Raw genomic sequence first — 26450 nt, forward strand, 5'->3', positions numbered from 1 at the left:
GCTTATAAACTTGAGATTCTTCTTTTAGGTGTTTATTCATTCTATCATGAAGCCAAACAGCCGAACGTGGCCTATTAGTCTTTTCAAAACTGTTGGCTCTGTCTACCCCACAAGGGATATGGACGTGATTATATGGAGAATGGATTTAAAAATAATAACAAATAGTCCGACTTAGAAAGTGTAGTCCTTTTCCTCCTGTCTTACCGGTTACGACCTAACCTACTCTGGAGATGAGTCTGCGGTGCGCATCGCATTGAAAGATTTTAGATTGGGCTTTAGAGAACCTGGAGCGATAAAAAATGGGTGTGCAAGAATTAACGAGGGTCAGGCCGCGGGCGAAGAAGAATTATATGTAACTTAATTTTAAACGAGCGAGATCATCTCTCAGTGGAGAAATTATTACCTATATTTCTGCAACTGTACCTAAGTTATTCAAGGTTCATGCATAGTCTACACTTACATAAATAAACATACCTTACTTGATTCGTATTAAGTACTTTAAACTTCCGAAGCACAAAGTTAGGTAAGCACTGTACCTATGCAAACAAAGACAAATTGAACTCGACAAAGACAATAGGAATTAATACAAATATTTGAACTTTGATGGATGGGGTTCGGAAAGCTCGAAAGTTGATTGAAACTGGAGTTGGAACACGTACAAATGAAAGTTTCTGTTTGAATTGGCTAAGTTAAGTTTTTCTCACATATTTATTTTTTTCTCCGAAAGTAAAATTGTATTTGACACGAACTTTTTTTAACAATTTATGAAGAGTATTAAAATGGATAGAAATTAGGTAGATAATATAATAGACAGAAATAAGATGGGGTAAAATGAAAAACAGGTACAGGTGCCCTTGTTCTGAATTTCTCTTTATTTGAAGATTTATTCTTATTTTCCTTGATGTACATAAACATATAAATAATAAATAAATAAATCATTCGTAATGTTTTTTATAGTATTTTTAGAGTGACGTCTTATTGTTAACAGGTCATTGCGTTATGTGTTTTATCACTGATAACTTTTTATTAACTTACAAACTAATTATGAAGATATTGTTTAATTTAGGGTTTTCCCTATTTCCTGAATTAATGAATTGCTGTGTTGTAGGAAAACGCAGTAACTAAAATTTCACTGGGAATATGACATCACGCGGACGGCGGCACAAATTATTTAATTGTGAAAAAAACTTTTGCAAACACAAAAAAAAATTGGGGCTTTATTATGAATTTTTTACTTTTGAAAACTGATAGGTCTTAATAGTTTACAGTTGACCCAAACTTTCGTTCCAATATTTTCTAGATTATTGGCTCTGTCGACATATAGGTACATTTAATAACGTATATAACCCTACGTACATACGTATGTTAAAAAAAGTTTACTTAGCCAATTACCGTTCAACCAGAAGTTATTTTCCAACAAACAATTTGGCGAGTTCTGTTGTCTTTTTTTATTGGAGAATTTTTAATTTAAGGGTTTACAAGGCGTAACTGCTCGCCTAAAATGAACTGTATTTCATACTACTACGTAAAACCGTTGATTGTCTTGACAGCGTAGACGATGTAGTTAAAGGTACAAAGGATAGAATTACAAAAATACTACAATTAGAAACTTACCTTTTCTTCACAACTGCTATGAGAATTAAGTGTTGAGTGTTCTTTGTTCCTCGCATCGCCCTGTAACAAAAAGTAAAAGGGAATTAATAATAAGCAAAAATGTATACATATTTTTCCTAATTGTATTAACTCTTTCTCTTTCTTTGTCTTAATTATAAAGTATTGCCTGTTTGTAGCCTGGCTGCAACTGTTGGCTTTAAGACGGTCCGCTGGCAACGCGTATATATTTTAATTTTCCGTCATAATTCAAAATATTTGGTTAATTATGTTGTCAAACATAGTGATCGTGCACTAGTTATAGCGTTTTTATTTTTAATTTGCTCCCTATAACATCTATACGATGATATATTATTCTTCTCTGTAAAATAGACTATATAATAATACGAGTAGCATTTGGCATTAAAATTACGACGATAAGTCCATGATATGCGTTTTAACATTTTCAACCCTTCTCTGTTTCCAGGTTTTTTGATGATATAAATTAACCACGAGTGTGATACCCACGCAAAAGATCAAAAGTACCCAGAAGGTGGGTAATTGAAACTCGGCAATTTAATTAGGCCTCCTTTGTGCGCCGAGTTCAATTCAAACGGAAAATACCATACAAATTCATGGAACTTATTCTAAAACTTGAATGAAATACAGTTCTTGGAAATTTGCGACTTTTACGCTTTGTATGTGAGTAGAGAAATGGTTTTTTGTACGTTATCTTTTTCTATAGAGTTTACAAAATTTACAAAATTTCAGAGATGAGACTATATATACTATCTGATACAAAAGAAAAACACTAAGATTTTCTTTTTTATGAAAATCAATAACAAATTTAACTTCTACAATATTCTGACTTACAATACTTATTCATAATATACATATATATCAATAAACAATGTTCAAAAACATGAAAGTGATTCACGATAAGGGGAGCAACGTGGTTTTGTGAAGGGACACAATCAAGTGGAAATCTTATTGAAAGGGGAACTCCCTACGGACCCGGCGACCTTGGAACCCAGTCTCTCGGATATAGGTTGTCCCTGATGACATTCTTATAACCCTGGGGGATTAGGCGGGTCTGAAGTATGTCATCTCCGTGAGATAGGTGATATTGCTGATCAATTGTGACGGATTTCGTATAACCCGTACCTACTTACAATAAAATGAGGTTTGTTTGTCTGTTTCGGTGGATTGATTTTGATGACTTTTTTAATAAATATTGTCATTATTCTAAGGTCAAATATAGGCAATTTTTTTGGGAAATATCCACGGGATAAAGGGCCCTGGTAAAAGTATCGATATAGAGCTGAGAACTGTGAACTCGGAAATACTCGAAGGCTGCATTCAGAATTTAGAACATAAGACAGCGAATTCGTGTTTTAAGGATAGATTTCTTTGGGTTTTACAAGAGGTCATTTCATTTTAATGTTCATTCTTCTACATGTATTTTATAATATTTCTGTCACATTCATTAACGGAAAGTAGGTTAAATCCAGTTTGCGTGATTTGATTACGAAGATACACCGGGAACGAATATAAACTTTGTGAAAGCGGAAATTCTAAATCAAGAAACGCATTTGTCTTAAACAAATATAACTCTGACATCGAATATGTAATGAAATCACAAATCATACATACATACATAAACTCACGTCCTCTTTCCCAGAGGGGTAAGCAGAGACTACATCTTTCCATTTTCCAGGAACTCTGCATACTTCTTTTGTTCTATCCAAATTTATAAATCTCTTCATGTAACCATAAATCAATCGTCAATTTTGCGAAACCATCTTTATTACGCAAAATGATAATATTTCCGGATTTATTTGCTTTATTAATAAAGGTTCGAGGTTGAGTATCATCGCTCAAATAGGCTGTCGAACTCATGACTTTCATGAGGTGATTGAGTGGGTAACTTTCAGGCGGTTTTATTTGGTACAGTGAAGTTTGGATTGGAAATGTGAACAGGCACTTAGTTCAAGATGTTGCATCTCTTTTTGGAAAATATTTGACGGATCGTTTTATTTATTAAAGACATATTGACCTTAACCGTAACTTTATCTTACCCTGTTAATTTATTCATACACATAATAATATATATAATTACATCATCTAAATCCATATATTATATATATCCTCTTTTATATATGTATATATGACACTAACTGACTGATTGACAGTCTCAATCAGTCAGTTAGTGTGGCATGGCAAATTACAAATAAATCACTGGATCTAGATATTAGGTATGTGCACAAAGAGTAGATACCCTGAAATTTCCCGTGGAAACAAAAAAAATGCTCGCAAAATTTGAAATGGCTTTTTCAGAAATCTGGTTTATAAAAAGGTTAGTTTGGTACTTAACTAAATAGGTACTAGGCCCTCGTTTTAATAACAATTTAAACATTAAATACCTGAATGGAGTCGGGCTGCACCAACCATTATACTTTCACAACGCCAGGAATTTAATGAAGGACCGCCTCGAATTTCATATTACAGGGAATCCAATTTAAGATTAAATGGTTAATGTGATCATGAGTTTCGAATAACCATAGCAAAATAGCTACCAGGGATAGGTATGGCAACGGCATAAAACAAATTTCACAGCATGTAAATTAACAACATATTTAGATCAAGAGCTTCATAGACAACAGAATGCAATCGAGAAAATGCTTTGATAATACTAAAATTTATAGTGGCCGTTAATGTCAGGGAATTATTTTTCTTGTACATATAAGAAATATAATGTCTTGTACAGATAAGAAACATAATGTCTTTACATTTTCTCTAAAAAATTTAATATGTGAACCCTAAATATTTAATCTAAGAGATTTTCTAAAAAACATTTTTTTATTATAGAAAAGTCTTGTCATAAAATAAATGTTGAATTAAACAAGATAAAGCTGACAACGAACATGCTTAGTGTTTTTATATTATCCATAAATAGCAGGAAAATAAGAAATTTCCCATTTAAGTGGCATCTTCAGTATGTGACATACGCCTACATTCATGTTTGCATATTGCGGGGGTTTTAGCGAGCTCAAAGGAACTGTGACTAATTGGACTAACATAGGTACATCTTATGCTTAAGATTCTAGGTGAAAGGGTATATCGAAGAAAATGTAAATAGAAATAGATTTATTTTCAAACCACGAGTCTTCGCTCGTGTGGGAATTTTAGGTTAAAAGGTACCCTATATGTAAAGGTTATATTCTACACGTGTACAAAATTTCATCAAATATGTTAAGTAGTTTATAGTTTTATTTATTTATTTAAAATTCATTGCACCTAAAATAATGTACTATAGGTGAATCCAATAAAGTATTCTCTACCAGGCGAACCTTAAGACTTTTAATCCCATGTTCCCACATCTTTAAAAACTTTCGAAATATTACTAGCTTTTATACGAAGCTTCGTCCGCGTGAAATTAGCACCGCCTACAGGCGCGACCTGCCTGAAATCCCAAGGGAACTATAGTTTTAACTGGGATGAAAGGTATCCTATGTCCTTCTCCAGTCTCGATAATACGCATTTCATGAAGATTGGTTTAGTAGATATAATGCGACAAGAGAAAACAAAGAAATAAATCAATTTTCGTATTTATAATATATTATTATTTGGATAGTAGGATTAGGATGAAAACCATTTGCGATATAACAAGAAGTCGGTTCGGTATCAGTGGATTGCAGTCTATTACGGGGACGTCTGTATTACCTGCGCTATGTAGGGATCATTAGTTGCATTGTCTAGCTAAGTACGAGTACATGAAGCAAGGGAGTAGGACGATCCTTAAAGATGTTAAGAAACTTTAAATGATTCTTTTTTTACACTTCGCAATCGATTGCTTGCACGGCGGATTCTGTCGAATAAAAACGCAGCTTTTTTACGTAGTTGACATATTGTAGCGGGTATTATAAAATTTGTACTATTGTTAATATTTAAAGATTTTTAATATTTGTAAATTATTTTGTATTTTAGTTTCTGCTGAGTCCAGCCCCTAGATACGGTCCTGTCCTTAATGGAATATCTAGCGCCCGGCATTTTGAATTCGCGGATTCTATGAATTTCGTTGCGTTTTTGTTTTTTTTCACATTTTTTCATTCAATATATTTTAAGTTTTTTTTTTGTTAAAATAGCAACCAATATATGTTTATTTTATAAATCGTATTTTTCTCTACATTATTCCCAAGTTGCTATAATATCATATAATGAAACGCAGGGGTTTTCAACTCTTATACACCAGAGTATACCCGCGGCTTCGCCTTTGTACAACGAAAAACCAGGTTAATTTCCGTTAACGTGGGAATTTCGGGGAATAGTCTTTTACTGCATCTATATGGAACCTCTTTGCCAAATTTTAACGTTTTAAGATTCAGCGGTTTTGGCTGTACTAATTCTGCCAATCAGTGTCCGCTTTCGAATTAAAAAAAAATATTTCGATGAAGTCTTTTTTGTTCGCTTTTTTATATGATGGATACTTTAATAATTTTTAATATAACTTTTATATATCTGTTCTGTGGCCTAACCTACTTTTGTATCGCAATTTTAGGCGGATCATGTGCTCATCACCAGAATGCTTATCAAGTACATTCAAAGTGATAAAGCATTTTTTTTTAATATGTAAATTACAAACATACCTTCATCTAATATAAAACATATTTACGGTTTATCTGGTGAATATTAGCTCAGTCTACTCCGCGAGGAACAAAGACGTGACATGTGAGTATGTAAAGTAGAGGAAAACAATTTATGGTCCTATACAATTTCCAGGAACCAATTTGCCCATCACACGCATCAATGCATGTAACTGTCTAGTTAATGGATGACTTATCAGGACTGAATTCCAGCAAGCATTATTGACGTTGTATAAGGCGATTAAGGGAAAAGGCACATTCATTCAGTGCAAGCGTCAATGCTGGTTTGGTAGCGAAGAAAAAACTGCCGTGTGCCAAGTGCTTCTCTTCATAATCAGATTGTGAAAGTCACCAAGGGGAAGGTTATTGAACTTTAGATTATAAACATGGCCTTTTCTAGACTGTTAGCCATGTCTGCCCGTTCTGGATAAAAACGTGATAATATGTATATTCAAAATTAAAATCATTGATTTATTTTCCTATGTAGCCCACTGTACTTGAAGCTGCAGTCTCAGGGTTTGTTAGACTGAGCTGAGGTGACCCAGTTCGGATACTATAAATCTCGGCGTTTCTTGGTATCTATCTTGAGATTTACTGCAAGAATGTTGCTTCGGGATTTACAGTCTTATATATTCTTTACAGCTTTGCTCCGTAATAACAAAAGAGATGAAAAATAATGATGGATGAGGATTAAGAGAAAATATGCAGGGGTTGTGGCAACTCAAAATGGCGAGAAGGGCGCACCGGAGGTGTGTAGTAGATAGGTTGGCACACTAGATGCCAGGAGTCCCACACTCTCCCGGGTGAGGACCCGGTAGGCAGCCTGTAAAATGGATTTCCCCTTAGAAAACAAAACAAGGGGGTTGTGGCGAAGATGTAGGCTATGCTTATCCCACTAGGAAAGGCGTGTGATTGTTAAGTAGATCGGTATGCATTGTATGTGTGATTAAAAACTTATAAACACAGCATTGCGGATTAGGTATTTTTTATGTTTGTATGTAATATAAAATTTGCATGTATTTTGTATGTATTTGCTATAATGTCAAATATAGACCGTCCCGTTTGGCATCGGGAAAGATAAGATTTTAACTAAAGTGTAAACTAACAGGGCAGTCATTTGACGGCCTTTGTTGCGCAGCCATTTTGTGCTTAACTGCTACACTGTAGGTCCCGGGTTCGAATCTAGGCCAGGGTATGATAAGAAACGAAAATTTACTTGGCCATTATGTAAATCAGCGTAACTTTTCGTTGACCTGTAGTTAAAAATGATAAAATGTTTATTTAATTTTAGCTAAAGGAGCGTTAATTAAAACGTGTTGACGATTCCTTGGACTAATTAACTTTCGAGAAATAACAAGATTGTTTTGTTTAATAATTACTAAAGTAACATTAGAATCTCTTACTTTTTTCATTTAACATCCGTGTCGATTTTGGCTAATCTCGGAATTAGTAGCAACGTACATACATTCATACGTTAAACACTCTCTCAATTGGTTTTATTGATTGCTAGCCATTGCCCGCGACTTCGTTGGTCTTATAAGTTTAGCGAAATAACTGATCTGTCAGTCTGGGAAAACCGCATTCAAATTGGAGCAATCCATTTCACGTGATGTGAGTACAAACATATAGACTTTCTTCTCTTGATCTTAAATAGGTACCTACCCCATATCGATTTTTTTGGCTTTGTACAGACATCGGATATTTTTATGTATGGTTTCCTAGAGACTTAGGAGTACGTCTGCAGATTCGGTTCGCTTCGGTCTTCAGCTGTCGGTTTCCTATAGATGAAGCCTTTTTTTACCTACTTACCTACCACATACTTTTAAAAATGTAAATAATATAAGGTAATATATATTATTAAACGTTTATATTTAACTTGTCTCATATGTTTGTTAAATATAAACCTTGCAAGCTACTTATAAATTAGAAGCAATTCCCCTCGCCAGAGCATCGTTTACGAGTAGCATACCAAACAAGTTCAGAACTGAGAAAAGATTCCGATGGCCGCTCACTCACCTATCTAGTGTTTTACGTATATTGATTGATAGCTAAGCACTTTATAATCACCCCCCGCCGTCTCCCCTCCGTTCAGCATCCCACAGGACTCGGCCCGAAGGCTCTCATGAGAGGAATTCAATTTATGCGGGACAACCTAACGCCGGTCGCAGACCAAGAGCTAAACTATGTTCAACTTAGTTTAGATAACGGAGTTTAATATTAATAATACGTTGTAAAGTTTGAATCACAATAGATGTATAAAAATCTAAAAAGTAATCCAGTTAGTTTCGGAAAATCCTCTCTTGTAATCCCCTAGACCAGATTAGGTTATAAGACCACATTATCTGATGGCCGAGCAGTTTGGGCTTCTTACTTACTTCATATACTTCAAGTAATCAGCATATTTTCTTATATATGAGCGACAAACTAAGTACATCTATACCACTTCATAGACTCACATTGCTCTGAATAAGTATTTCGATAAGTTGACAATACATCGTATCAATTCCACGAAAAGAAATATCAACCTATAGGAAAAAGTAATGCATCATATTTTTATGATAAACTTTGTTTTTATTGTGATTCAAGTTATTTTCTCAGAATTTTGACAGGTAATGTAATTTGTTAAGACTTTTTAATTAGTTTTGTCGAATAATTAATTTTCGGGACGTTCAGGAGGACAGATGAGGTATAAAATTTCATAAGGAAAATTAAGTCATTACGCGGTTCAGTTATCTCAAGACAGCCGCACTTTGTCTTAACTATGTTAATTACAATTTCATCCAGTTTATTTTCATACGAAAACAACGTTAGGTAAGTACATTTTCCACAGGGTTCTAATTAAATATTAACCGCTCAGCCTCCCGGGGCCGGTCGCGATCCGCCTCGACGCGTCTCAACGATGTCATTTTAAGGCTAGTTACCCACATACATATACATTATGATTCTTTGCATGAAATAAATAAATATATACGGGGCAAAACACAAAGAATGAGTCTACCCCCAAAGTATGTTGTACCTATATAAGAAATATTATTGTATTCGGCTCTACATACATATATCACGTCTCACCTTATGGGGTAAAGAGCCAACAGTCTCGAAAGGATGACAGTCATGAAATATTGTCAATTATTTATCCAGAATCAGATTTAACAAATGTCAGCGCATTTTTATGTCTCAATAATAAGACAAAGTTAAAGCTATAAATAAATTTCTAGTAGTATTAACCTTTATAAAGGAGAATAAAATAATGGATTTGACTTTTTGGTGAAAAATTTCCATAAACAAGTGCTTTAGTTAAAAAAATAATGTATTCCGTCTTCACAAAAATTAAATTATAAAAAAAAACAATAATTTTAAAAATACATAATGTACCAACCTTTATGTTGTACAGATCCTTGAGTACGCACAGTAGGTTTTCATAAAAGGAATTCTGTTTTAATCAGGTGGTTCTGTTGATAAGAGTTTTACAAGGACATAAGTATTATAGTTTAGTCAAATGTCTAATTTAAAGTGATTTTTTTTAAAATACAAGGACATAACTATAGCGTATCATGTTTTGTTGGGATTTTCAAACCGTATATGAACCTGCATTGCATATAAATGACATAACATTCATTATAAAACAGAAAAGGTAAAACCGTTTTACCTTTTTTATGTTCGCCATGGTAATTAATTTATCAGTACCGCGCTTGGCTACTGCAAATTAGCTTATTTTTTTTTATAAATGAGATTAAGTTTTTTAGAAATTTTATTGTTCTTGATTATGTAATGGTTACCTGATTGCCTTGGAATAGAGAGATATTTAAAGGCATAGATGATCCTTGATCTAGAACATTCTGGAGAAAGGTCAGGTCAAGAGTACCTTAAACCAACGAGCTTGCATGAAAACTGTCATGAATGGACGTATTTCCGCTAAGGTATGCAGGGATCATGGCACGTGGATAGATTTTTTCTGTGCCTACTTCTCCAGGAAAGAGGTGAGATAATTAAAATGTTTTAGTATAACAAGTTGTTTCTGTCTACCCCCTAAGACGTGCTTATATGAATCAGAACAAGTGATATAAACCATCAAATCAATATTATTTTGATGTAACATACAGACACTTTGATCTTATTCAATTGTATCGATAACGTATATCAACTGTAGTCATATCAATTGTCATTTCCATTTCCTGTGACCTTGTGTCTGTGATAGACCTCCAATGAAAGAAAAGTTATTTTATGTTTCTTATAAGAAATTCGGGAAAATTCGATACAAATAAAACCCAGTCTGACAGCTGCCTTCATTTTCGAAGTCGGTTAAAAATTAAAGTTGAAACTTTAAACGTGGTGTGATTATAATGTTTTATCGTGATAGTTCCGATGCGCCGGAATTTGAATATTATAAGGTTTTATCCATCTTTGGTTAAATTTTACATTTACGAGTTTACGACCGACATATAAAAAGGACATCCATTTTTACTATACATATAATTTTAAATAATGCGAATGTAACTCTCTCTCTCTCTCTCACTCCTATTTTTCCATAAAAATATTATAAGTGCGGGGTTCCTCTATTTCTGTGCCTTTTCTGAGCTAAACTATAAAGAACTTTTCAAAAGTAAAGACTGTTGAAGTGTATGATTCGAGCTACTCTAAATCAGTTTTTATTTTATTTTGTTTGTAATATTCCGACGGCATATGGTCGCACTGATAGATAGATAATTCATTTATTTGACTTCTTACACACAATCTACATATGAAATACAAATTAAAAAGGTTGTGAGTTGCAGCAATACAAAAAATAAACTGTTAATAACTGTTTAATACAATAAATAAAATTAGGTTTTAATTGTGATTCATCCAAATGCTGTTTCAGCAGCTGAATCAAGGTTTTAAGTCGAGCCTTATTTGTGAATTCACGACGTCGCACAAAACAATTTACATAAGTTCAGAACTATTTGGGCACTATTCAGGTAGAAGTGAATGTTTTACAAGCACTAATACAGGTCTGCTTGTATAAATAATAAATAATATTAAATAAATATGCTAACTCTGTAAAACTGGCACTGATAAAAGACTGTTAAACAGTTTACTCGGTTCAAGTTCTGTTCTTTTAAGTAAGTAGATCTTTACTGAATATTTATATATAGATAATAAATAATAATAGGTATACATTGCCTAAGTTTATAAAAATCTAGTCTACTTGGATAATGGTTTTTTTTTCTGTACCTTTTGTTTGCCCCATGTTTAAAACGTTATTACGGTGACTGCATCTTAGTTTAAGCATACCTATTTGTAAATTATTTTCTCATGTAAATGGATTTATTGTAATCTTTTTATGATCTTTAAACCTAAACCTGGATTTAGTATGGTCATTATGAAATAGGAATTGACAGGATAAACATGTCATCACTATGGTGTTCCCGGTTTCTCCTTCCACCTGGCTTTAGTCTAAACCACACTGCGAATGATACTCGTATGAATAACACGTAAGTTTTATATCTTAAAGATGTAACAAATCTTTCCCGTTGAAAATCGCCAGTTTATCGCTTCGGGAAAACGTAATAAAACTGACAAATGTATCGATTAATGGTGCCTTTAATTCCCGACGATTACGCTGATAGGTTAACGAGCCGTGTCCGTACAATCTCATTTATCACAATACGGTTCTCAGGCAACCAGTCAGGATGATCTTAATAAACTATTCATACGGTAATAAAGTGAAAAATATTAGTAACCGGCAAAAATATAAAATATCTTTTAGATAATGCTATTGCTGTCTATATTGTTACATATTTAAGTAAATTCTTTAATATTTTCTTGTGTTTTCGATTGCGAAGATATATTATTCAATTAAATAAAAAATGAAACATAGAAATTATGTTTCTTAAAAGTTTCAGTTCAATCAGTTCATTGTAAAAATTTTGTTAATATCCGTTGTCTGTTTTGGTAGGAGTTAGCAAATATAAAAAACCCAACCCATATTGATTGGATGCGAAAACAAACGTCATATCTAATATAACACTCACACGACAGTAAAGGGACATTTATAAGGCCTACAATACACGTCTCGCACCGGAAAAAGGCGTCTCTACACGTTCCGAGCGTTCCACATACACTCTTCAATTTCCCTATACATTTTTATTCGCTCGAGAAAATGATGTGACGAAACCAACAGGCCCTGTCCACAAAAGTACCGGTATTTTATATAAAAATGCGAAATGTTCGCTCCTATGAAACCTTTTTCGCTCACACTTTATGCGCCATTCAAATCTTCCTTTTATGGTTGTGGATGAAAACCTTTTCTGTGGCCGTCACGCCTTCTTTGAGCAGTTTGTTTGTTTCATAGGGATAGTCTCTTGAACGTAATCGGATTGGAAAACATATTTGATAACCTATTTTTAGATGGAGTTATATAGCGTTGGTTGTTTCAAATTTAAGATTAACGCAGTTCTTAGCCGTCATGGAATGACAAGAATCATTATCATTTATTATCCTCTCGGTGTTTCCCCGGTTGCATCCTTTTAATTCAGAGTCTTTGATTCATAAGTGGGTAAGTCAGGCACGAAGCGACTTCCGAGAGACTTCAGTAAAGACAGTTTCTGAGATCTTGTATAGGGATATACTTACACAGCTTGGATCACTAGGTGCTTCAAATGAAGTGCTTCCGCCACTTACGACACCCACAAAAAGGATATAGGATAGGAGATTTTAAAGTAAAAATACATAAACGTAAATGTACCAGACTTTACGGGTTAGACAAAGCAAATAATCACAAGGTTTCAAGTATGTAATGTAATTTTTATATCCATAAAATTAATTGCACTTGAAAATGTATAACAGGCGAAGTTATTTCAATGCTTTAGTATAGCATTTTCTATCAGTCGAACGAGAAACCTTTGGACAAAACTAAGATATTTATACAGATGATAAGCATACCTCACCTATTGCTTGCATTTATTTGCTGGACAAAGTATTGTCGCAACGAATTTGTGTGGGCATGCGTAAATTGAGAGGATGCACGGCAAATTGAAGCGTATAGCATGTGTGTAATTAGTGCAGACATGGCTGCCACATGCCTGTGGTATACTGTTTGTTAACAGACGATACGGGATTAGAGACTCGCTTGTAATAATAATGTACCTACTAAGGTTCAATGGGAACATGAAATTACTTATACGTTAACTTAGGGAAGAGATGGTTCTCAATACGTTTCGTTTTTCATATTTTGTTATTTAACAAAAGTAAACATATACATGAACGGAGGTCGTGGTAGCTTTTAAGTGTGAGAATAAGAAAAAATACTGACTACCTGAACGACAAAAATTGTAACACAAATTGTTGACAAAGTTGTAAAGTAGACTAAATCTATTCTTGTTGTTAACGACGTCAGGCCAGGAAAACTCACGCGCTATGTTATAAAATCACTTTTTTTTGACACAGATAAGACTGATCAAATAATTAAAAATAACACAGGGAAAACATTTAGGCGCACTTGGTTCTCTGCGCGCGGACCAAGACAAAATTCAAAATTGGCGCGAGCTTGCGTAACCACAGACAACTTCGGATATATTTTAAAACTAGCTTCCCCCCGCGACTCCGTCCGCGCGGATGTCGGTCTTCGCGTAGATGGTTTATTTCTCCATTTTATTTTCAGTCCGGTCAATTTAGACCAAAAAATAGGAATGAAGCTACATTAATTCCCATCAAGCTGATTTAGAAGCTAAATTTATGATCTACAATTTATGTCTGAGGTAATTTTACGATTTAAAAAACTTACCGTTTTAAAGAAAATTGCGATACACCCATTTTTTAACTTTGACCGTGAGTAAATTTTTTTCCTTAAACCGGAATCATGGGGAATTTTGAAATAATGCTTTTGATTGTGTTTTAAATAATTATACTCATTTTCAGCTTGATGGGAATTAATGTAGCTATGTAGTATTTTTAAACGGTTTTATTTAGCTCACCCCGTTTGTTTTATTCTTGGGTCAAATTTTTTTTTTTTTTTTTTTTTTTATTCTTTTATATTAGAAAGGGGTTTTGTCACGCAGTGACTATGTCACCCCCGTAAGGTTATCGAACAAAGGAATCATTTAAACATTCCAGTAATTACATTTAGATAATAATTTCATGACACAACTTAACTAGGCACTTAGCACATTCTGATAACGGATCAGCTAAAAGACTATTGCACCTACCCACTGCGTTGCCGCCACTGAGTCGCAATTCACGGCGGAGCGCCTCGTTGCGAACACATTCCATCAACACGTGTTGAACATCGTCTACCTTGTTACACTCTGGGCAATCAGGTGTGTCTGAGATGCCCATTAGGTATTTAAACTTGTTAGATGGGATATGACCACAACGAAGTCTCAACAGTGTTACAATGGTTACCCTATTTCCGTGATGATCATCGAACCATGGGTAAAGAGGAGGTTGACACTGGATGGTTTTGTACCAAATACCTTTATATCTAGACCGCTCATTGAAGTATTCGTGCCACAATCGCCTACAGTCAACTTTCGAAAGATTTAACGCTTCATTTTGAAGTGGCTTGCATTCGTAACTGATGCCTTCACTAATGGCTTGTTTAGCTGCTAAATCTGCCTCCTCGTTACCCCTGATTCCGATGTGCGATGGAATCCACTGCAATAAAACATTTTTATCTAAGTGTCGAAGCTTATTCATAGTTTCAAGAATTGTGTAGGCTATCGGGCATCCTCGACTATTCGAGGGGATCCGAGCCAAGTGTAACAAAGCGCTTTTAGAGTCAGTGAAAATGACAATTAGGGTACTTTGCAATGTTATTGCATATTGTAATGCCTCGGATATGGCAATCAATTCTGCGTGCATAATAGAAATATCACCAGAAATACTAAATTTAACTGATGTGATCATATTTGAGTCATAAAATGCAGCTCCACATCCCATTTTATTTTTAGACCCGTCAGTATATAATTTGTAATATGAATTATAATGTCTATTTAAGTATTCACAGCAAGTATTACTAAGTTCCAATGCACTAACTTGTCTTTTAGCTTTTTCAAAACCATCGATACTAACAATAATATTTTTGGATAGATCATAATAAGTAACCCAATACTCCAGATTATACATTGGCAAATTATCAAATGATTGTAACTTATTGTACTTATATTTCCTGTATGTGTCCACAAGAAGTGGCAGCCTTTTCCGAGACCAGTATCTCCATTCACATAAACAATTCAGTTCGTCGATTATTTCCAGAATAGAATTTTTGTTCAATGAAATAGATTTAAACCAAAACTTTATTGCCAGAAAGCGCCTACGAATAGATAATGGTGGAAGACATAACTCGCTTTCCATGACATGCACTGGCGAAGTTCTAATAAAACCACCGATCACTCTCATCGCCTGATTCTGTACTTTATCTAACTTATATAAATGGCTTTTGACACTGGTGTCATAGAGAAAGCTGCCATAATCCAGGCGACTTCGGATGATTGCTATGTATAAGCGTCTAAGATGCTTCGGGTGTATGCCCCACTTAGAACCAGCTAACACTTTGAATATGTTCAAAAATTTACAAGTTTTCTCATACGTATAATTTATGTGTTTGCCCCATTTTAATCCTCTATCGAACCACATTCCTAAATATTTTACGCTATCTACTATTTCAATTTTGAACTCTTTAACCCTCAACGCTGTATCATCAGCCGAAAGACGTTTTCTCTGACCTCTCGAAAATATGCACATTTTCGTTTTTCTATGAGAGACACTTAATCCGATGTCATCTATCATATCATTAAACATATCCAAAGCACGCTGAACAATGGAGACTGCTTCAGATATGTCTTTGTGGGTAGCATAAAGCACAAAATCATCGGCGTATTGTGATACAAAAAGCAATCCAGACAATTCCTTACAAATACTTAAGGTAGCAGCATTGAATAAAAATGGAGATAATGGGTCACCTTGAGCTATTCCGGTACCAGTTGTACGAATAATTTTATTATTGTCTAATTCTATGAACAAACTACGGCCACTTAAAAACTGCCAAAGATAATTGCACACTGAAGCTCCAACTCCAATCTTATCCAATGAGAGCACAAGGCAGGATATATCAACATTATTATAAGCATTATTGATATCGATAAAACATCCAACCGTTACTAAACCTTCGCTAAAACCAATTTGTATCCGTGACACTAACCTTGATAAATTGTCCATGCAAGATCTAGTTCTTCTAAATCCTATAGTCTCATCTGAAAATAATTTATTCTTTTCAAAATACCATTCTAATCTTCGTGTAATTATTGAATGAAATATCTTGCATGTACAGGATATCAAGGCAATAGGCCTCATACCTGATGAAGAACCACTGCTATCAGCGCCTGATTTTGGTATCGGGACAATTTTGATCTCTTTCCACTGTGACGGAGCAAAACCTGTGTTTAGAAACCTATTGTATAAACACACTAGAATGCTTTTGGCTATATCAGGCAAGTGATTAATCATAGAATAGGAGATGTCATCCAACCCTGGGGCTGTGTCTGATTGTTTTAGGTTATTAGTAAGTTCTTGCAATGTTATTGGACTAGATAATAGCTGATTTTTCGAGTGGAACTTCGGAGGGGGTGGAGTTACAAAATCAGGCGCTAAATCGCAAAGTAATTTGTCTGCTACATCTGAAGAAACATATCGTGTTGGAGCACTGTAACCTTTCAGCCATCTCATTTTGTTCCACATTTCAGTTGACGAGGACACACCATCCAGACTATCACACCAACCTCTCCAAGACTTACATTTATTACTCCTAATCACTGACTGGGCTGTTCGGATCTTAGTTTGAAGTAACTCGAGGTTATCTGGAGTGGGATTTCTACGGAAAATTGCTAGTGCACGACGTCTTTCTGCTACAGCTTTTGATACTTCTTTATTCCAGTAAGGCTTAGGTTTAAAATTTTGGGCACGTACTGGATTGTTGCAGATTTTGATATAAGGAATTGATTCTTTAGCAGCGATAAGAACCATATTGGTAAACTCATCATACGCCGTCTGATTATCCTGAGGTAAATTAAAGTTCAAGAATAAACTTTCAATATTTTCTTTATATTTAATCCAATTAGCTTTCTTTAGATTGAATTTCTTTTTATAGTTTGGATTAGCCGAGATGTTGGTTCTCAATTTAATAGCCAAATGATCACTTCCGAGATTTTCATTTAATACTTGCCAATCAAATCCTAGAGCTATATCTGTTGATATCAGGGATATATCCGGTGATGATCTTTGGACTAGGCCATTGACTAGTTTAACTCTTGTGTTTGTGCCATTATTTAACGAACAGTAGTCATTTTCTATTATAGAATCATATATTTGTCCACCACGTGTATCTATTTTTGTAGACCAATTGGTATGATGAGCGTTAAAATCCCCTGCCACAATAGACCTCATTTCGCCTAATTTGAGAACCTCATTCCAATCCGATAACGTTGTATTAGTAGATGGTGGACAGTACACAGAAATTACGTTTTCTATATAATCACAATTATGTATTTTAACAAAAATTACCTCTATCGCATTGTTACGTAGTTGAACATCGAATCGTTGTGCTTTTATTGATTTGTGTGTGAGTATAGCTACTCCTCCGAATCCATCATGACGGTCAGCTCGGAATATATGATATCCGGTAATATCGAAAGGACTGTATGGTTCTAACCAGGTTTCACTCAATATAGCAATATGTATCTTTTCTTGACTAAGGAGGGCTTCAAGTTCTATTCGTTTAGGACGGACGCTCTGACAATTCCATTGGAGTATGTTTATTGAGATACTTGGGTTGCTGTAGTCCATAATTGTTTTATGAAGTTACAACAAGGCTGATCAGCGATAAATTTCATGAAAATTGATAATAACCCTTCCATTACAATACCAACACACTCTTTCAATGTATCTTCCCAAGACGCGTTACCTTTCTCGAAAATTTTGTTTTTAATTTTCTTAAACAATTGACTCCAAGATATTTTTTCTTTATAGTTGTTGCGATTTCCTTCTAGAATGCCATCTTCAGATTTAGTATCGCTTTCATTTGATTCGAAAACATCTTCTAAGTAGTCTTCATTTCTCTCTGTTATTTTATTATTCCTCTTCTCTTTTATTTTTTGTCCCTTTGGATTCTTTTTTAAGTTTTGGTTCTTATTGGAGATATGTTTGATAGGAAATATAATACTAGGGGTGGAAGGAGTGTTTCTAGATTCTTCAATTATGTCTTCTGATGTATCTTTGCCAATAACTTTATTAAGGTCTTGTGTTTGACCGCCATGATGAGCTGCAGATGGTGGAAACATCGTTAAGGCTTTTTTATATGAACAGTTAAATTCCGACATGATCTCCCTTATTCGTTTTTCTTTTAAAAATACTGGACAAATCTTAGCCATAGCCATATGTCTTCCGGTGCAATTATTGCATTTAAATTCTGTTGTTTCACAATTAACATGACTTTTAGTGCACTTAGGACAAATTACTTTTAGAGAAGGGCACATTTTAATCGTATGACCAAAACGCCAGCATCTGGAACACTGAGTAACAGGGAAGGTGTATGGGTGAACTTGGGCTCTAGTATCACATATATATACATATGAAGGTAAGAGGGAACCCTTGAAACATATCCTAACAGATTCACTCGTTTCCCATAGGCCATCATTCGTGTTTTTGCGTTTAAGTCGTTTTATTCCTAATATCTCAGTCTCACATCTTAACTCCTCACAAATTTCATCGTCGCTTAAATGTAGGTCGACATCTTTAATCACACCGTAAGACTGGTTAACTTCTAGGGTTCTTTGACATTTGAAGCCATTTTCGTTGAATAATTTCGATAGAAGAAATTCTTCAGCACTTTCTTCTTGACTAAAATGAATTAACACCTTATATGCGTTTATGTATTTGATTTTTATAACATTTTTAATATTTTCAGCCTTCATCATTTTTGCCAATCCAAATTGTTTAGGTAGTTTTTCTGGACATGTCAAACAAATTTCAATTTTTTCTTCAGCTTTATTCGTTAAATCATTTTCATCGGAACTCACTGGTTTCTTGGCCTTTTTTCCTACTGTAGTCCAAACTTCTTCGGTACTCATCACCCTGTTTCTCTTTGAAGGTCTTCCCGAACTCATTTCTACTAAGTTTTCCGTACTACTCCACCGGCTTACAGTATGCAAATCCCTTGTCATCTCACATTCTCTGGTCTCAATAACGTCTTCACCATTTATCTCCTCGTCAGATAGTATAGCAAACGAATTCTCGTTGCTAGACATCATTGTCAGTAGTAATTCAATTTACATTATCAACAAGCTGCGAACACGTAGGTACCTACGCACACAATGCACCGACAGCGCGCTCCGATAAATCACTTGCGTGATACAAAGTCACCCGACGCGTCCACCTGTGATCGGCGCCCGCGCGCAACTGCGGGTCAAATTTAGTAATTCAAATTTCACCCTCTTCCTGTCAACCGATTAATCTGAAATTTTGTATACACTTTGGATTTTGGTGACAATATAATTATGTTTATTCATTATCATTATAAATTCAAGATGGCCGCCGTTACAAAATGGCGGATAATTTAGGTTTCATTAATCTCATCAATATGGGTATCAAATGAAAGGGCTCAACAAGCAGAATACAATATACTATAAAAAATTGAAATCCAAGATGGCGGCCTCTACAAAATGGCGGATAACTTAGGTTTTATCAATCCCATCAACATGGGTATCAAATGAAAGGTCACTATCATGGGCTTCTACAATACATGAAATGCAGGGCAGCACTGTGGATCACGCAGTTGTATACTTAGGTGCGAAACTGTTTGAAGAAGGTCAAGCCTACGTGGCTCTTAGTAGAGTAAGATCTTTGCAGGGACTACGTATAGAGGTGTTGGACTGCAATAAACTAACGGGCAAGAAACCTTGCAATAATGAAGCACTAAATGAATTAAACAGAATGCGAAATAAAAACTAAAAACTAGAAAATAAAAATAGGTAAAAAAACTTTTTAATTTAAACGGTTTTATGTTAAACATACATTGCAATGTTTAATATAAATGTACTAAAAACCAAAAAATAATAAAATAGATACAGTCATGGGAATTATAAACATATGCATAGAGTAGACTAAAATAAAACCGTGGGGCACGTCAATTGTCTACAAATTATAGACTTAATGTGCGATAGAAGAATCGTTTAATTCGTCGTTAGGCAGTTGGCCCGCAGACGGTGCGCAAATTACTTACTATTTTGCTGGCTAGCGAGGAATCGTTTCACTGCTCGTAGTTTGTCTTTAATCGACAAAACTTATGATAAAAGTACTACTCGCTCAACATTATGAAACCCTAAAACTCGCTTAATCGAGCTTGCTAACTTGTTTCCACATTCTAGCCCTACTTATCACACGTCCATCGTTGTCGGTTGAACAACTGCCTAATTATAGTGTAACATTACAAAACAAACATTTTAATCAACGATTGTAGACAATTGACGTGCCCCACGGTTTTATTTTAGTCTATTCTATGCATATGTTTATAATTCCCATGACTGTATCTATTTTATTATTTTTTGGTTTTTAGTACATTTATATTAAACATTGCAATGTATGTTTAACATAAAACCGTTTAAATTAAAAAGTTTTTTTACCTATTTTTATTTTTTCATAGTAATTAGTAGCGGCCCGCGTGTGCAGCAAACGGTTCAAGCCAAAGCCGACTTTCGGCGCTACATGTTACGGCGCTGAATCCACTGCGGGTAACGCAACGTGTGTTCGCGGTTCTACAGAACAACGTCTATGGATAAACTGAAAAATTAAGAATTTTTTTTCTTCGTATTTTTTCGGGATAAAAAGTATCCTATTTTACGCCCAGGATAATAAGATATAATTATACCAAGTTTCATCAAAATCGAACCGTTAGTTTTCACGTGATGCCTGAACATACAGACAGACAGACAAAAATTTTTTTAATCACATTTTTGTGTTTGGTATCGATCCAGTAACACCCCCTGCTATTTATTTTTTCAATATTTTCAATGTACAGAATTGACCTTTCTACAGATTTATTATATGTATAGACTTATACAATTGTGGGTGCAACAACACTCTTGATAATATTTTATGGTCTGAACAATTAATATCTGAAATTACAATACACTTTAGCAGACCTATATTTAAAAAATTAAATCTAAGTGAGCGCGTCGCTAACCCTTGTCTATAGTCAATATTATTGCCTTACCTTAGAACCTTACTCATGTCAACAGACACGACGTGACGAGAGTAACTATTTTATTAAATCTGGTTTTCCAGTTTGCCTGTTCGACGAATTCAGTTGGAAATGAATCTGCATTTATGATTCTGAATTCCGGGTTTGAGCAAATTTTACTAGAGTCATATTAACATACATATTATTATCTGGTTTTCCGATCAGATTCAATTAAATTAAGTAATAATAAACTGAATTGAGCCCTACATATTTTTAAAACTCAAGTTCTATCAATTAAACTCAAATGGATATTGAATAAAAAGTTTTAAAGACATCTGTGTTGCGATGTGCAACGCAATGCAAATTTTATATATTATCATTTAGATCGTCGTAAGTATATTTTTTTTAATATAAAGCACAATTTGCCTTTATTCTGATATGGTTTTAAACTTTTAAACTTTAACGCTCTAAATCCTGAGTACAAGCTATTTATACTCAAGTCTTCATTCAGCTCGAATCAACAAACGTTGCGCCGTGACGTGACGCGACGCGTGTTTTATTATATCTGCTTTGCTTCCCCGGTCCGTTTGCCGTCGCTCGGTGAGTTTTGAAATTGAATCATGTGAAGTTTTCCTTCGCACGGAACGCGATGTTGCAGTTGTGAATCGGATATGGAGAAATATTTACAGTTTATCGCCGTTCTGCAGTCACATTTCGATCTTCCTTTTTGGTCGCTGTTTGTTTACTTTTTTTTAATTTATGACTGCAAACGGTGAGTTCGTTCAAAATTATGATTATAAATATTAATATGGGTGGCTACAATGTACTCTTGACGGAAAAAAGGAATTTGATTGATATTTTCCGCCGCCGGCATGAGCCATATTGACTCACTTGATGGAAATTAGAAAGTAGTAAATATCTTTGTCTCATATAGATTTTATATACGCATTATTAAAATTTCACTCCTGGTACCTAGTATGTAATGTACCTGCCTTGCTGATCTGGCTACTCGCTTCGCACGGACCTTAGTCGCTATCTAAGGAAGTAATATTTATGATGTGTAAGTATATAATTTTTACTCACCTAGCAAGTAGCAAAGCGTCAAGCGATTGCGGGGTTCGCGCGTCCACCACCACAACGTGTGGTATCCGCGCGTCTCCGTCGCGTCGCAGGGCATCTATCGCCTCGCGCGCGCTTCGCACGGACCGCGCTTCGCCGCCCGCGCGTGTAGCCGCTGCGCACGCGGCTGCGCAAACGCGCGACGCTCGCTCCGGGAAAACGCATAACAACTGCGAACAATAAGGTTAAAACATTATAAGGCTATTTTGTATTCATCTGATTTTGAAAATTTTTAAGTATTGAAATGAATGTCTGAGAAATAGGTACATAATAAATTCGTTAATATAATCTACGTCATACGATAAATGTCATTTCTTTTTTTGCTCTTCACTTTGTTATGTATTATGTATTAAACTCAGTAGGTTGGGAAAATCAAGTTTGAAGTAAATTGAATTTGGGAGCTGAGCGCGGAACAGGATTACGGGGCCTCACTATCCTGCAAATGCGGAAAAATGACTGACGGTATCGTGCAGCTACGGTGGTAAAGTTTTTTATATATTATATTGATTTGTTGGTAAAAATGAAATCGATAGTTAAATCGAACCAACAAATGAAGCGGTGGGTGATGGTCATGTATATATTGTGTGACGTCTTTTTTATTTTAATTTTACATTTTTGAATAACTTTCAGCTTAAAACATAAATAGTTTATTATGCTTAATTCTTACGGAGATGGATTACATTATGAAAATATCTGCCCATCAGATATCAGACAGCCATAAAACAGCCTCAATATTTTCACGACACTGAAATTGTCACTTAAATGCTATAAACATTCTCACTTGAAGTCAAAAGCTAACCATTTCTAACCATAGAGTTAGAGAGAAAGAGCAGGAGAGAAAGAGAGTACAGTATTATCTTCTATATTTCATAAAACAAAAGAGTGAAATTATTAATTAAAACTAAACAAATTCAAACTTCTCGTTGTAAAAGCCCGACCTTTAAACATAGTAAATTTGCCTCATATCTTTATATGTGCCGTGTGGCTCCCGGCACCAATAAAAAAAAAGAATAGGACCACGCCATCTCTTTCCCATGGATGTCGTAAAAGGCGACTAAGGGATAGGCTTACAAACTTGGGATTCTTTTTTAGGCGACAGGCTAGCAACCTGTCACTATTTGAATCTCAATTCTATCATTAAGCCAAATAGCTGAACGTGGCCTTTCAGTCTTTTCAAGACTGTTGGCTCTGTCTACCCCGTAAGGGATATAGACGTGATGATATGTATCTTTATACAAAATGTAACATAAACAGATCCATTTGCTTCCAAAGCCCTTGAAAATCCAGCTTTTGAAACTTTGCGAAGTAGAAAAGTACGTTGAAGTCAAAAGTATTAACTGAACTTCTGAAATCAGATTTCCCTCATAAAATCATATTTTTATTGGAACTCGAGCAAACCTCGTCTGCTGAAAGTAGAAAGTAATGGAAAAATAAAATATGTCACTCTTTTAAGGGTGACTTGTGCGGTAATGTTCATTGGCGCTGAAATCACAGGCAGGGTTACAGGCACAAAGGTTGAAAATAGAGTGCGGAAAATAGTCAACTATTTTCAAATAAGTGAAATATGATTCTTTGTCTTATAGGAATGTAATTAACTGCATTAGGATTTAGAAAGAAATCGTATTGTCTCCACGTAATATAGTTACATATATTCGTTTTCCCTAGTGAAGCAGACAGAGTCAACAGACTTGAAAAGACTGACAGGCCGCGTTCGCGCTATGGCCCAATGATGGAATCAAGATCAGTTTGCTAGCCCATCGCCCAAAAAATACCTTTTACGACATCCACGAACAAAGATATGGAGTGGTCTTATTCTAAAGTGCCGAGAACCACACGGCATAAAACACATTCATATAGGTAAATTATAAATAAACTACTTTTGAATTAAAAGTATACAACACCATTTTCTAGGAAAATTTGTGATTGTTAGATGTCTGTGCTAGAAACATACTCAATCCAAAAAAAGATTTTACGACTTTCCACTCTCCTCGTAAACCATAATGTACAAAGAATGTGCTCAAGGGTAACTACTTAACCAAGCTATTAAAATTCAGGTGTGACCGATTTGAGACTTTTATTATTGTCTTTCTTTTTACATACTTACATACATATGGTCACGTGTATATCCCATGCGGGGTAGACAGAGCCAACAGTCTTGAAGACTAAATGGCCACGTTCAGCTATTTGGCTTGTCTTTCTTTTTTTATTTATAATAGTAAATTTACTCTAAGGTAACTACTATCTACTGGCAATTTGAAATAACGGCTATCACTTTTGCTGTGAAACTGTATGTACTTGCACAGGGGAGGGTATTTTTGATTTTTGAATTTTTTGAGGGAATTTCAATTTTTACGGTAAGTAATATGGATTTCGCGAATCAAGAGGTGTGGGATGAAGAAAAGACAGCAAGATAACCAGCCTCATAGTATCCTCCGATCTTGTTTTTGATTCTATAGGTTATAATTCCAAATAAATGACTTAACTATAATGCGAGGAAGATTACATTCAAATAAGATAATCCTGGTTACATCCTTACCACTGTGGAGAGGAGCCCGGGGTCTGCCTTTGACCATGATCGTGGATGGGTGAGTCAGGTATTTGCACGAAGCAATTCCCGACTTACCTTCGCATCCTTTGTAGGGGAACTGTTATATCGGAATAATAGGCATGAACATTTTTTAAAATAAAATATACAACTGCGTTTCTTTACAATGCAATAGGAAAGTGATGTATTCATTTTCACTTTTATTTTATGCAGTTCGCATTAGACTTACGTCGGGTGCGCGGTTTTGTATGTCTTTTGATTTTCTTGTGGAAAGTAAATACAAGTTTTAGTTCTTTTACCTCATCATACACATGCATATGCTGAGTGGAAACCCTTTTGGTCGCATCATGTATTTTTTTATTTCTATGTTTATGAATGAAAATGTAATGTTACATCTTGCGCCAAATAAAGATTTTTCTTTCTTTCTTTCTTCCTTTCTTTCTTTCTTTCTTTCTTTTTAAAAACTGTCTTCCGACCCGCTTCGAAACAGAACCTAATCCTTAGTATTGGATTATGGTGACACTTCCAGTTGCCTGAATTTGGAGATTTCCTCACGATGTTCTCCCTCACCGTTACAGCATCGGTTAGCACTCAAACTAATGTTACATAACTCAGAAAAGAGTCATTGGTACATGAACCTGTGCCGCCGCGCGTATTGTTCACGCATTTTACCCGGGCACCTTATACTCTTAAAGAAATTATGTTCCTAATTCAAACTGTTTTAATTAGAGAATACGTTCTTAAAAAAAACGTTGTTAACTTAATCATATGGTTTCTGTACATACATGAAAACACTTTAATTAATGGATATGGCTTTAATGGACGTATCTGTTACCGTGACCGTTTGTATAGGATATGCTAGGTATTTCGTTAAGTGCTGGAGTGAACATCAAAGTATTTATTTCACTGTAATTTAACTAAAAGCTGGCGTATTATTAATTAAATTGAACATGGTACAGTCACGAGCAATATTGTGTTAACAATAACAGGGTATTATACGAGTATGCACATGTGTACAAGATTTTTTATTTACAGTGTCTTTGATCTTGGATTGGGCGATTGGGCGAAAGTACCCGAAACCGCCGAGCTTGCATGAAGAGAGTTATGAATGTGGATGAAGCGAAGGAAGTATGCAGATATCGTGGCAAGTGGAAAGAGGTAGTCTCTGCCTACCCCTCCGGGAAAGAGGCGTGATTTTATGTATGTATGTATAAAGAGGTAAAAGTTTGTAATTTTGATTGTTTGTAAGGTCTAATCTTTGAAAATAATGATCCGAACTTGAAAATTGCGAGTGTTATAGGTTATGTACCACGGGAGTATTATATACCAGGGGAGAAGTCGTGGC

The 26450-nt window shown here is 35.0% G+C and overlaps 3 protein-coding genes across 8 annotated transcripts in view; all 3 read right to left on the minus strand.

Moving 5' to 3' along the window:
- The window catches only part of LOC106139541 (high affinity cAMP-specific and IBMX-insensitive 3',5'-cyclic phosphodiesterase 8), a 99973-nt gene that overhangs the window by 28902 nt on the left and 44621 nt on the right, over positions 1-26450 (minus strand). For all 6 annotated transcript variants that reach the window (XM_060949409.1, XM_060949408.1, XM_060949407.1 and 3 more), the window contains 2 exons: positions 22525-22730; positions 1615-1674 (listed from right to left, as the gene is read on the minus strand). In XM_060949409.1, coding sequence (XP_060805392.1) covers positions 1615-1674; positions 22525-22730 — 266 coding nt within the window. The remainder of the gene's footprint in view (positions 1-1614; positions 1675-22524; positions 22731-26450) is intronic.
- Positions 14262-18050, minus strand: LOC106129228 (probable RNA-directed DNA polymerase from transposon BS). Its single transcript, XM_013327727.2, has one exon. The coding sequence runs from the start codon at positions 18048-18050 to the stop codon at positions 14334-14336; it is 3717 nt and encodes a 1238-aa protein (XP_013183181.2). The 3' UTR covers positions 14262-14333.
- On the minus strand, positions 18020-19644 carry LOC106141397 (uncharacterized). Its single transcript, XM_060949783.1, has one exon. The coding sequence runs from the start codon at positions 19511-19513 to the stop codon at positions 18020-18022; it is 1494 nt and encodes a 497-aa protein (XP_060805766.1). The 5' UTR covers positions 19514-19644.

The sequence above is a fragment of the Amyelois transitella genome, chromosome 19, assembly GCF_032362555.1.
Source record: "Amyelois transitella isolate CPQ chromosome 19, ilAmyTran1.1, whole genome shotgun sequence".
NCBI classification, from domain to species: Eukaryota; Metazoa; Arthropoda; class Insecta; order Lepidoptera; family Pyralidae; genus Amyelois; species Amyelois transitella.